Genomic DNA, 11,830 nt, shown 5'->3' on the forward strand with positions numbered 1-11,830 from the left:
TAAAGTTGTTATATATGTTGAATAAGTACTGAGATATAGAGCTCTAAACAAAAAGTGCCGAAGTGCCCCAGTCTCTCTCACGATACTCTTCTATCTTGACTTCTATGAAAATATATCTTTGTCTTTCTTTTAATTTTTTTTTTCAATTTTACATAATTTGTTTAGTCATCTCTAGTAGCAAAGTAGCGCTTCTAATGGAACATCTTGAAGAATGGTATTCGAATACATTTTTTTTCCTCCACCTCTAATAATTTTTTTTTTTTGAAATTTCATTTATTGAAGGGATCAGTAATACTTTTCGAAATGACAAATTATGTTCTTAAAAATAACGCAGAAGGAATATTGAGTGGATAATAAATTCGAAATTATATTTATTTAATGTCCTCCCGTATTTTTAAATCCTGCTGGGAAATTTAGAAGCAGTAAATACCACAGTACTGTTTGGTATAATGCCGAAGTTTTTTTTTTCATAAAATAGATTTCTAGAATTGAAATATAAAACTACATTCTAGCATTGAGTAATATTATCTTTGCAATACTTTTAAAGAACAACATATTCATGCATAGTAATTCCGTAAGGAATACCCTGGGACAGGGTATTATGTCTTTGTGCATATGTTTGTTCCAGGTAAAAAGGAAACCAGATAGACACATGGTTTCGTTTGAGAATATGCAAAGAATCACTTTCTGAGTTGATTTATGCATGTCCGTCTATCCGTCCGTCCGCCCATGTATTTTTGTGAACAAAGTACAAATCGCATTTATGATTCGATTTAAATTAAATTTGGCACACTCACTTATTTGGCCCAAGAACGAACCCTGTTGATTTAGATATAGCTCTCATATATATTTTTCGTCAGTTTTTACCTAAATGGTGCACTACACCCGTAATATTTGTCCGATTGAAGCAACGTTTTGTACAGCGTACTTACTTAGGCCCGTATTGGTGTATACGAAGTTTTGTGAAAATCAGTTCAGATTTAAATATATATCCTATATATAGTTTCGTCGGATTTTTGGTAAATGGGCCACCAAAATCTCAAGGATTGTCCGATTGGTATATATATTATATAGTTTCATGGGTTGTGCGAATGGTACAAAATTTTGCACAGCGTACTGAAATAGGTCCATATTGATGCATACGAAGTTATATGTAAATCGGTTCAGATTTAAATATAGCTCCTATATATAGTTTCACCCGATTTCGTAAAGAGTGCACCAAACTCCCAATATGTGTCCGATTAATACGAAATTTTGCAAAGCGTACTGACTTGAGTCCAGTTTGATATCTGTAAAGTTGTATTAAAATAAGTTGAGCCAAACTTGTTATTTTTCGGATTTAAACAAAAATTTGCACAGCGTACTCAAATAGGTCCACAAAATGTGTGCGTAGTTTTATGGAAGGCGGTTCAGATTTAGATATTTTCAGATATATATTTTCGTTCGATTTTATGTAATGGTGCACCAAACTACCAATATTTGTCCGATTGAGACATAATCATGCACAGCGTACCCAATTAAGTCTTTTAAATCGGTTCAGATTTAGATAACTCCCATATATAGTTTATTCCGATTTTAGATAAATGGTGCACCAAACTACCAATATTTGTCCGATTGAGACAAACTCTTGCGCAGCGTACAGAGTTCGGTCTATATAGGCGTATGCGAAGTTTTGTTAAAATCGGATCAGATTTAGATATATCTCCATATATGTCTTCGCCAATTTGTCAGAGGTGAGTAAAGAGTGAGGTGTATTAAAGTTGCAGAAATGTCGCATATATATTTTCGTCTGATTTTATGTAAATGGTGCACCGATGAGCCTACGAGATAAAATTGTGGACAGCGCACTGTCCTGGTTGCTCAATTAGGTTCAGATTTCCATATACCTCCACATAAATTATTTTGCTCGATTTCATACAAATCGTACGCAAAAGAATTTTATTCACATGCAATCTTTCATAGATTTCAGAATGATATGTGTATGTGTATTATAATTGGTTCAAATATCTATGTAGATCACACATTTAGTTTCGCCCGATTTCATTTTAAAGGGTCCCTAAAGATGATAAGTCGTTTCTATCTACAGAATATTGAATATATTAGCATGTCTTGTACGTGAATGGTATCATATAGTCGTCTTGTATGTATCCAAAGTGGTGAAGGTTATCAAATGGTCGGCCCGTCCGACTTTTGAGCTTTCCTTACTGGTTTGATTTTCCTATACTACTATTATTAACAAAAACCCGTAAGACAAATAGTGGGTATCAAACTTTCCTTCGGGAAATAATCCCTTACAAAACTGAGAAAGATAGATTTTTTCGAACGAAATTTGAAGAAAATCAATTAAAATTGAATTAAATTTATAAAAAAAATGCTTAAAATGAATTTTTGGCTGAAATTCAGGTGGTCTTACATTTTTCTATTAATCAAGGATAAAATCGTTCACATACGTAAACCCGCTTTTTATTTGTAAAAAGATCTAGAAAATTATATTTTAAAATAAATACATATTTATATGTTTACAACAAATGATGTTCGACACATCGACAAGGGTACACAAGATGCGAAAAAATCGCATTAGTGATGCCATATTTATATTTTTTCTCATGTTATTTATGATCGGAGGATTCAATTCAAGATAAAAATATTTTCTTTTAGATTCGATATCATTTCGGAAATTAATGATTGCGCTGATTATGACATTTCCTGAAAATAGATATTTTTTCAAAATATTTTTCAATCGACACAAAAAGCAAGTAAAAAGTTTGCATTTAAAAATGTAACTGTTATATGGGATTATGATTCTACTATAGAGGATTATATTTATCTTATAAAGTTGATTTTCAGTAATATTTCATACTAGCATTTTTGTATGTAATCATTATTTCATACAGTATAGGTCAAATAAACTCCACTGGATTTATAATAACTACTCTTGAGATAAATGCAATCGTACTTTACGACGATGTTACATTTGTTGTCAGCTCTACTTTAAATATAGTTAAAATTAAAACCAGTAAGGAAAGTATTAAAGTCAGACGGGGCTGACTATATGATACCCTTCACCACTTTGGGTATATTCAACAGATGAATCCTAACAGACGTCGCATTTTTAAAGGATCAGTAAAATGAAATTGGATCCATAAACAAGTCATTCTGCAACCGATAATAAATTTCTCATATGGTCAGATATAGAAGCTATATTTAAATTTGAGCAGATTTTCACGAAACTTGGCAGACATAATTCTAGACCTTATTCATTACGCTGTGCCAAATTTCGTGCAAATCAAAAGATTTCCAGAGACTTTAGTGGACTATTTACATAAAATCGGGCGAAGCTATATATGGAAGCTATATCTAAATCTGAGCCGATTTTGACGAAACTTCTCAGACATAATTCTAGACCTTATTCATTACGCTGTGCCAAATTTCGTGCAAATCAAAAGATTTCTAGGGACTTTATTGGACTATTTACCTAAAAACGGCCGAAGCTATATATGGGAGCTATATCTAAATCTCTACCGAAATTTTGCACACATCATTCTAGACCTTATTCAGTACGCTGTGCTAAATTTCGTGCAAATCGAAAGATATATAGGGACTTTTGTTTGCCATTTTCCTTAAATCGGACGAAAATATATATGGGAGCTATATTAAATCTGAACCGATTTTCCTAATTTCAATAGGGTTTATCCTTGGGCCAAACAAATGAGCTGTGCCAAATTTCATCCAAATCGGATCATAAATGAGACCTGTACATTGTTTACCATTTAACATGGACAGACGGACGGATGGACGGACATGCATAAATCGACTCAGAAAGTGATTCTATGCATATTCTCAAAAGGAACCATGGGTCTATCTCGATTTTTTTTGCCTGTTACAAACATATGCACAAAGACATAATACCCTGTACCACAGTGTGGTGAAGGGTATAAAAATAGCTTACTTTCCCACTGTATATTCAAAACGATAACTTTAACCAAATTATCGTACCAACCAAAGCATCTCAAACCATATTTTCGAATTCGAAATTTTGTTTTTCTTCGAACGAATGACAAGATAAAAGAAAATCCAACAGAAAAGTGAAACAAAATGTGAAAAATTCATTCATTTTTACGTGCCCTCCTAGCAGACGTTATTTGACAGAGCAAGTGGCAGTGGTAGTGCGAAAGAAAAAACGAACAAAAAATAAGACAAACAACGATACCAGAAAAAAATACCTCGAACAAAAAATATTTTCTTTTGTTAAATATAGTGCATAAATGGCTAAAAGAAATATATAGTCAACCATCTAAACGACCAAATATCTAAAATTTCATAATGAAAATAGAAAATCCAAACGGGAAAAATGAAAATTTTAAGCAAATTTTGCAAATAAAATCTGAAATTTCGATTCGCTGTGAAAAATGGTGACCTACAAAAATAATAAGTAATTCAATTCAAGGGCTAAAGTGCTGAAAAATGTAAAAAACGTGATAATACTAAAATAAAGCAATTCAATTTGTAATTTTTGTAAACAAACAATCGATTGATTACGGCCTGTTTGTGATTGGAAATCGCCTGCGAAAAAAATCCAATAAAATTCTTTACGTTGATGGAGAGAACGGCGAAGGCGAGGTGTGATGCATGGAATTTTCGATTACACATTTCGAGGCTGCTGCCATTCGGCCTGCCGACCGTGGCTGGCTCGCTGACTGCCTGGTGAATGAAAAATAGACCAGATGAGATGAGCCAGCAGACACGGAGTTGGCGCAGTGAGCACACGCGTCAGAGTGAATTTTCATGGGACTGACAGTGTGAATATAGCAGACCGAAGAAAGAGCGTGTTAGAGAAATAAACAAACTTTTTTGTTGTAGAAAAAAAATCAGAAGAACATAGCAAAAATAAAAGGCGAAAACAATGAACAAAAAAAACTATAAAAATATTTGCAATTTGTTTAACAACAACAGCTACAAAAATTAATTGCAAACAATTCGGGAAAAAGGCACGGAAATTCCGGGAAAACAAACAACCAGACATACTTACTCATGACAGTATAATCGTCATATACGCCACGAATATTTTTAACAAAAACATGAATAATACAAAAAACGGGGAATAATTTATTGAATCAAAAATTATGTGCAAGAAAAAAATGACATAGTAACAAAATATATATAACATGACAAAACGAAATATAAGTAGATAAATATGTCTGGGATAAAGATGTGATAAACTAAAGATTATTAAAATAAAAAAATATAGAGTGAATGAAATCGGTTATTATATTTTTGTAAAAAAATTTAGAGATGGAATTCATATATACCCTATAATCTGAGGATCAAGTTTGTTGAATTTCAGCACAACTAAACGTATAAGTAACGTGGGAAATACCGTTAATCAGAAATTTAAATTTTTTCTTGACAGTTATATTTGATTTGTATACCCTTCACCACACTGTTGTGCAGGGCATTATGTATTTGTGCATATGTTTCCTCCTGAGAATATACATAGAATCACTTTTTAAGTCGATTTATGCATGTCCGTCCGTCCGTCTGTCTGTCCATGTTAAATTGTAAACAATGTACAATGTGCGTATTATTGATTCGAATTGGATGAACTTGGCACAGCTCATTTATTTGGCCCAAGGACAAACCCTATTCAGATTTAGATATAGATCCTATATATTTTTCGTTCGATTTAAGGTAAATGGTGCACCAAAGTCCCGTTATATCCTTCGATTTCCAAGAAATTTGGCATAACGTACACAATTTTGTCTAGAATGATGAGTGGTGAGTTTCGGAAAAATCGGTTCAGATTTCGATAAAGCTCCCATATATATTTTCGTCCGATTTTATGTAAATGGTGTACCAAAATCCCTATATATCTTTCGATTTCCTCGCAATTTGTCATAGCATACTGAATTGTATCTAGAATGATGTACGTTAAGTTTCGTGAAAATCGGCTCAGATTTAAATATAGCTTCCATATATATTTTCGTCCGATTTTAGGTAAATCGTGCATTAAAGTTCCTTTATAATCTTCGATTTGCACGATGTTGGGCATAGTGTACTAAATTGAGTCCAGAATGATGAGATAGAGTTTCGGAAAAATGTGTTCACATTTCGATATAGCTCTGATATATATTTTCGTCCGATTTTATGTAAATAGTGAACCAAAGTGCTTATATATGTTTCGATTTGCACAAAATTTGGCATAGCGTACTAAATTATGTGTGCAATGATGTATGTTAAGTTTCGTGAAAATCAGTTCAAATTTCAATATAGCTCCTATATATATTTTCGTCCGATTAAATGGTAATGGTGTACCAAAATCCCTATATATCTTTCGATTTCCTCGCAATTTGGCATAGCGTACAAAATTAAGTCTAGAATGATGAGGGGTGAGTTTCGGAAAAATCGGTTCAGATATTAATATATCTCTCATATATATTTTCGTCCGATTTTAGGTAAATAGTGCACCAATGTCCTTTTATATCATTCGATTTGCAAGAAATTTGGCATTGCATACTAAATCAAGTCTAGAATGGTGTGTGTTAAGTTTCGTGAAAATCGGTTCAGATTTAGATATAGCTCCCGTATATATTTTCGTCAGATTTTAGGTAAATAGTGCACCAAAGTCCGTTTATATCCTTCGATTTGCACGAAGTTTGGCATAGCGTATTGAATTGAGTGATGGGTGGTGAGTTTCGGTAAAATCGGTTCATATTTCGATATAACTCCCATATATAAATATATATATATATATATTGTAAATTAGAAATTGTGCAGCAAACTCCTAATGTTTGCTCGATTGACACGAAATTTTGTACTATTTATCAAATTGATTCAGATTTACTACATAGCTTACTCGATTTGGATTGAATTGGATGAGTTATGGGCTTATATAGTATTACGAACCGTAACATGACTTCCATTCATTTTGCCAATAAATACAACCTTCTTTACGATTTCGTGTAAATTGTATTACAAATAAATAACGGTTAAAAGATTACAAAGAAATTCTGTACATTAGGTCTAGAATGACTTATATTAAGTTTTATACAAATCAGATATTTTATCGCTCTCATACACCATTTCAATGGATTTGTTTTTAAGCAAACGATGTCTGAGAGTGTGTATTTACTTTGTTTTTAATATAAAGATCCTAGTAATGACAGAATATACTAAATCTCGTTTAGTAAAACTCGGCAGCAACTCGTTTAATATGTGGACAAAAACTTACTTCTACAAAAAATTCCATGCATCACACAACGATTTCGAAGGCAACGTCTATTAAAGAATATTAAATAAATAACAATAAAAAAAAATATTTTAAGTTGATTTTCATTAACAAAATTCGAAGCACAATAAACAAATACATATACAAGAAACGAGCCCACTGTATGAAAAACAATAACATTAAAAACTAAACGATAAAACAGCTGATTGTAAGAGAAAAAATGTCCACGAGAGAGAACAAATTCAGGAAAATTGTGAACAGTGCAAAGAAAAATAAAAACAACCTGCAGCTATTAAACGATGAGAATATAAAGAACAGAAAACATTAACCAACAAAATAGCCATTGCTCTGAACCAAAAGAGAATTCGTGTGTCAGTCGTTTTTTTTACTTTCTCCCGTGTTGGCAGCTGGTGAAAATTTTTAAGAAAACATGAAAAATTTGTTTAATTCGTTTTTCTCGAAATTGTGCGTGAATGAGTAAGTGGGAAACAAAAACAACTACTTGTTTTGCAAAAGGCAGCAGCAGCAACAACAACAACGGCAACAACAATTACTACAATAAGAATTTACAAATAAACAACTAAGAAAACATATATAACAACACAGACTAAGTGTCAGCACCGAAGTATCTCAACAAATTTTATCGAGAGGAAGCCAGCAGCCAACCACCCAGTATCTATGCATGTTCGCGGGTGTGTGTGTGTCTGCGTATTTTCACTTAGATAATCTGAATCATAACACACAATCGACAAATAGAGAATACATCTAAACATTTGAACTGGCCGTCAAACACAATACCAGGCATAAAATCTATAAGAAATTTACCAAATTCCTTCACCTACGACGTCATGGCAAAGTAAAACTCTTCTCCCCCTCCCATTCATCGTCATTAGCCACCTCTAATTCAACGGCCACAACACAATTAACCGCAACAGCAACAACAACACCCCGAAAAAGTCCCACAGAGTCAAGACGAACGACAGCGAAGCCGTACAACGTTGACGACGACAACCACACCATGTCACAGACCGATGAATATCCACGAGCCTCCACTTCTAGGGATGCAGCAGCGCTGGCAGCAATACCCAATGGCAATGGTAAAGTTCACAGCACCAGGGGCAGTGTCACCAGTGCAAGTGCTGTTGAGACACGAAAACCATCACCACAGAAACAACGTCGATCAAAGTCATCGCCACGTCATGCCGTCGCAGAACCCAAACAGCCCCGCCGCTCCCTGCTCTCCATACCGAGTACCCTGAAATTGAGTATGCTCAACAGTGGCCTATTATCGTTTGAGAAAATCAAATTGGAGGCGCGAGATGAAAACAACTCCCTGTCGAAGACCATGCCCACCTATCCCATTGATACCCAGCAGTTTATAAAAATGTGTGAACTTCGACGAAAATTCCCCGTCCTATATAAATTGGAATTTCAGACAGCCGCCCGAGTGGAGACCAATACCTGCCGTTATGCCATGAAGAAGAGTAATCAGGGCAAAAATCAGAATCCCAAATGCATTCCCTACGATTACAATCGAGTGGTGCTGAAAAAGGTGGAGGGAGAGCCGGATTCGGATTATGTGAATGCTTCGTACGTGGATAGTTTGTTAAAACCAAATGCCTATATTGTGACCCAGGGTCCAGTGGAGGATACAGTGAATGCCTTCTGGCGTATGGTATGGCAGGAGAATGTCAGTGCCATTATTATGCTCACGAAGACTTTCGATTTTGCCAAAGTGATGTGTGTTCAATACTGGCCACCCAATCGTGAGGTACACGAAACCTATGGCGACATTAATATTAGCATCATCAAAGAGGAACAATTGGCCAATTTCCATATACGCACTTTCCGACTTTACAAACTGAATGAGGCCAATAGATCGGAAATTGTAGAGGACCGCCTGTTGCTGCAATTTCACTATACCGAATGGTATTCCCATTGTTGTCCCTTCTCAAATGCCTTATTGGAGTTTCGCCGACGTGTTCGCCTCGTCGTCGGCAGCATTATAAAAGACAAAGATTCACGTGGCCCAATGTTGGTACATTGTGGTGATGGTGGTGGCCGTTCGGGTGTGTTCGTCTCGATTGATGCCAATCTGGAGCTGCACGAGGAAGAAGAATGTTTCAACATTTACGGCTATCAAAAGAAGCTGAGGCAGTCGCGCAAAGGCTTAGTGGAAAATGTCGATCAATATAAATTCATCTATGATACACTGGAGGAGCACATTGTATGCGGTAAAACTTGGTTCCCCGTTTCCGAACTCTCCGATCGTCTGAAGGCCAAGGCCCGACGCAACTCTCAAACCAAAATGAACGAATATCAAATGGAATACGACAAAATCTGCAAGCAAACACCACGTTTCACCATTGGCGATTGTGCTGGTGGTCATCGTGCCGACAACCGGGAAAAGAACCGAGATGTCCTGTGTGTGCCACCCGACAACTTCCGTCCCTATCTAACATCATTTCAAGGTAATGCCTTTACAGATTACATCAATGCCGTTTATGTGGATGGCTATACCAAGCCGCGCGAATACATTGTCACCGAATGGCCCATGAAACATACGCTCGGTGAGTTTTGGTCCCTGGTTTACGATACCGAATGCTCGGCGGTGGTAGTATTGTGCCAACCCCCTGCCAATTCCCAAACCTTCCCCTCATTCTGGCCCATCAAATCCAAAATGGAGAAGTACGGTCCCGTCTTCTCTGTACACTATTCCGCTGCACGCAGTTACACTAACATCAAACAATGGGAATTCAAAATCAACAAAAAAATCGTCTCATTGACCGAAATGATGGCCGGCGTTAAGGCACCAACACGCACTGTACAGCTCTTCCAATTGACGTGTTGGCCCATGGGCCATAAAGTGCCCACATCGACCAATTCGCTGGTCTATCTGATGAATATGGTCGAATTGTGGCGTGCCAAAACTGATTATGGCCCAGTATGTGTTGTATCACCCGATGGTCGTAGCCGTTGCGGCGTGTACTGTGCCGCTAATGCTTGTATCGAACAGGTCATACAACATGGTGAAGTGGATGTTTTTCAGGCTGTCAAAACGGTTAGACGTAATCGTCCGCATCTGGTAGAGAATATGACCGAATACAAATATTGTTATGACTTGGTGTTGCATTATGTGTTACATTTTCTGAACAAAAACGATTAAACTGCACAGATATTTTTTCCAGGAGTTTGTATGGAGGATTTCAAAAGATATTGAAAAAAAAAACACAAAAATAAGAGTGCAACAGAACTCTGCAAGAGAAGAAGAAGAAAACAAATTCATAGGGAAGAAAAAGGTATATACAGAGATAGAAACAAGTTTTATATAAAAGCATTATAGTTTTTTGGGTGTCCAACAGGATCATAGGTTATATTTCTATCGATGCATAGCATTGAAAACAATTTATTTATATTTTACGAAAAAAAAAACAAGCAAAATCATAGAACCCTAGGTATATATTTTATTTTGATCATTTGTATAGATTTCTATCGTGTTGTTATTGAGACATATTGTCCCAACCTAGATTTTTGTAAGCTGCAATATTTATAATTCTTTGATAGTTTAGGTTAACTGCGAAATGACCCCAACTATACCGGGGTAAATGTAATTTTGTAATATTAGGTTTTGATTATTTTTTATGTGCAATTCATCTGATGGATTTTGTTTATGTTTAGAACACAGTATTTCAGAATCTCATTAATATATCGTCAACAATTTGGAGCTTTTATAAAAAATAGTGCATCTCAAGAAATTTTCTGTAAAGACCTTTGCAGGTATACGCCGCCCCAAATCACTGCTTCCAGTTTCAATGTCTGGATTTTATCTTCATTATATGGAAGGAATATTCCTAGCGTGCCGTCCTGCCATTGAGAATGCTAAATTAGTATTTTTATCCTGTTTCGATTTTAAGATGTGTCTGACAGTGGATGGGCTAATATTTATGTAATCAAGTGTACCGAAAACTTTATTTCAGTATATTTTTTTGTTGGTATACATGAAGCAATTATCATTCGAGTTCGAGGTTTTGATGGTGATCATTTATTTTTTATTATGATATCGTATATCCTACGAAACTAGGGCGCAGGTCACAGGGCAATGGCTTTTACCAAATTAATGTCTATATATACTATCCTTGAATATTTTATTTTTTAATACTGTGCATTTTTGTAAATCGAAATTACACATAAACCCCAATTTATCTTTAATTTTACCCTTAATTCAAAGCCCAGCAATTCTGAAATGCTGTGTTAGATCGAGGAATATATTTTTTTCATAGATTTATTTCAAGGTTTTTATACAATACATATTTTGTTATTACAACAGTTTACTGATTCAATTTGAATTCAGTTAAATTAATTTTCTTGCAACTTTATGGGTAGCAGTTATTAAATATATAACTTACACCTAAACCTGTATAATACTACAAATACACAAATGTAAATGTTTTCTATCGGACATACACTTTTTCGGACAGTTAGTAATGCTTTAAAGCTAAATCAACAGCAGCAGCAACAACAACAAACAAAACAATATTAACTTCGATAGTGCTGAAAATCTAATAATAAATGTTTGTAGATCAAGTTATAGATCAAGCCTAAGCG

The 11,830-nt window shown here is 35.1% G+C and overlaps 1 protein-coding gene across 1 annotated transcript in view; it reads left to right on the forward strand.

Annotated features, from left to right (window-relative positions):
• LOC133336991 (receptor-type tyrosine-protein phosphatase epsilon-like) overlaps window positions 1–10,459 on the forward strand; it is a gene marked incomplete at its 5' end in the record, with an annotated part of 47,304 nt that extends 36,845 nt beyond the window's left edge. Inside the window, one exon of the mRNA XM_061545254.1 lies at window positions 8,027–10,459. Within this exon, the coding sequence (XP_061401238.1) occupies window positions 8,027–10,391 (2,365 nt within the window). The remainder of the gene's footprint in view (window positions 1–8,026) is intronic.
• Window positions 10,460–11,830: the final 1,371 nt, after the last annotated feature.

The sequence above is a fragment of the Musca vetustissima genome, unplaced genomic scaffold, assembly GCF_032173495.1.
Source record: "Musca vetustissima isolate MV318-11 ecotype Yass unplaced genomic scaffold, APGP_CSIRO_Mvet_v1 utg12355, whole genome shotgun sequence".
Lineage (NCBI taxonomy): Eukaryota > Metazoa > Arthropoda > Insecta > Diptera > Muscidae > Musca > Musca vetustissima.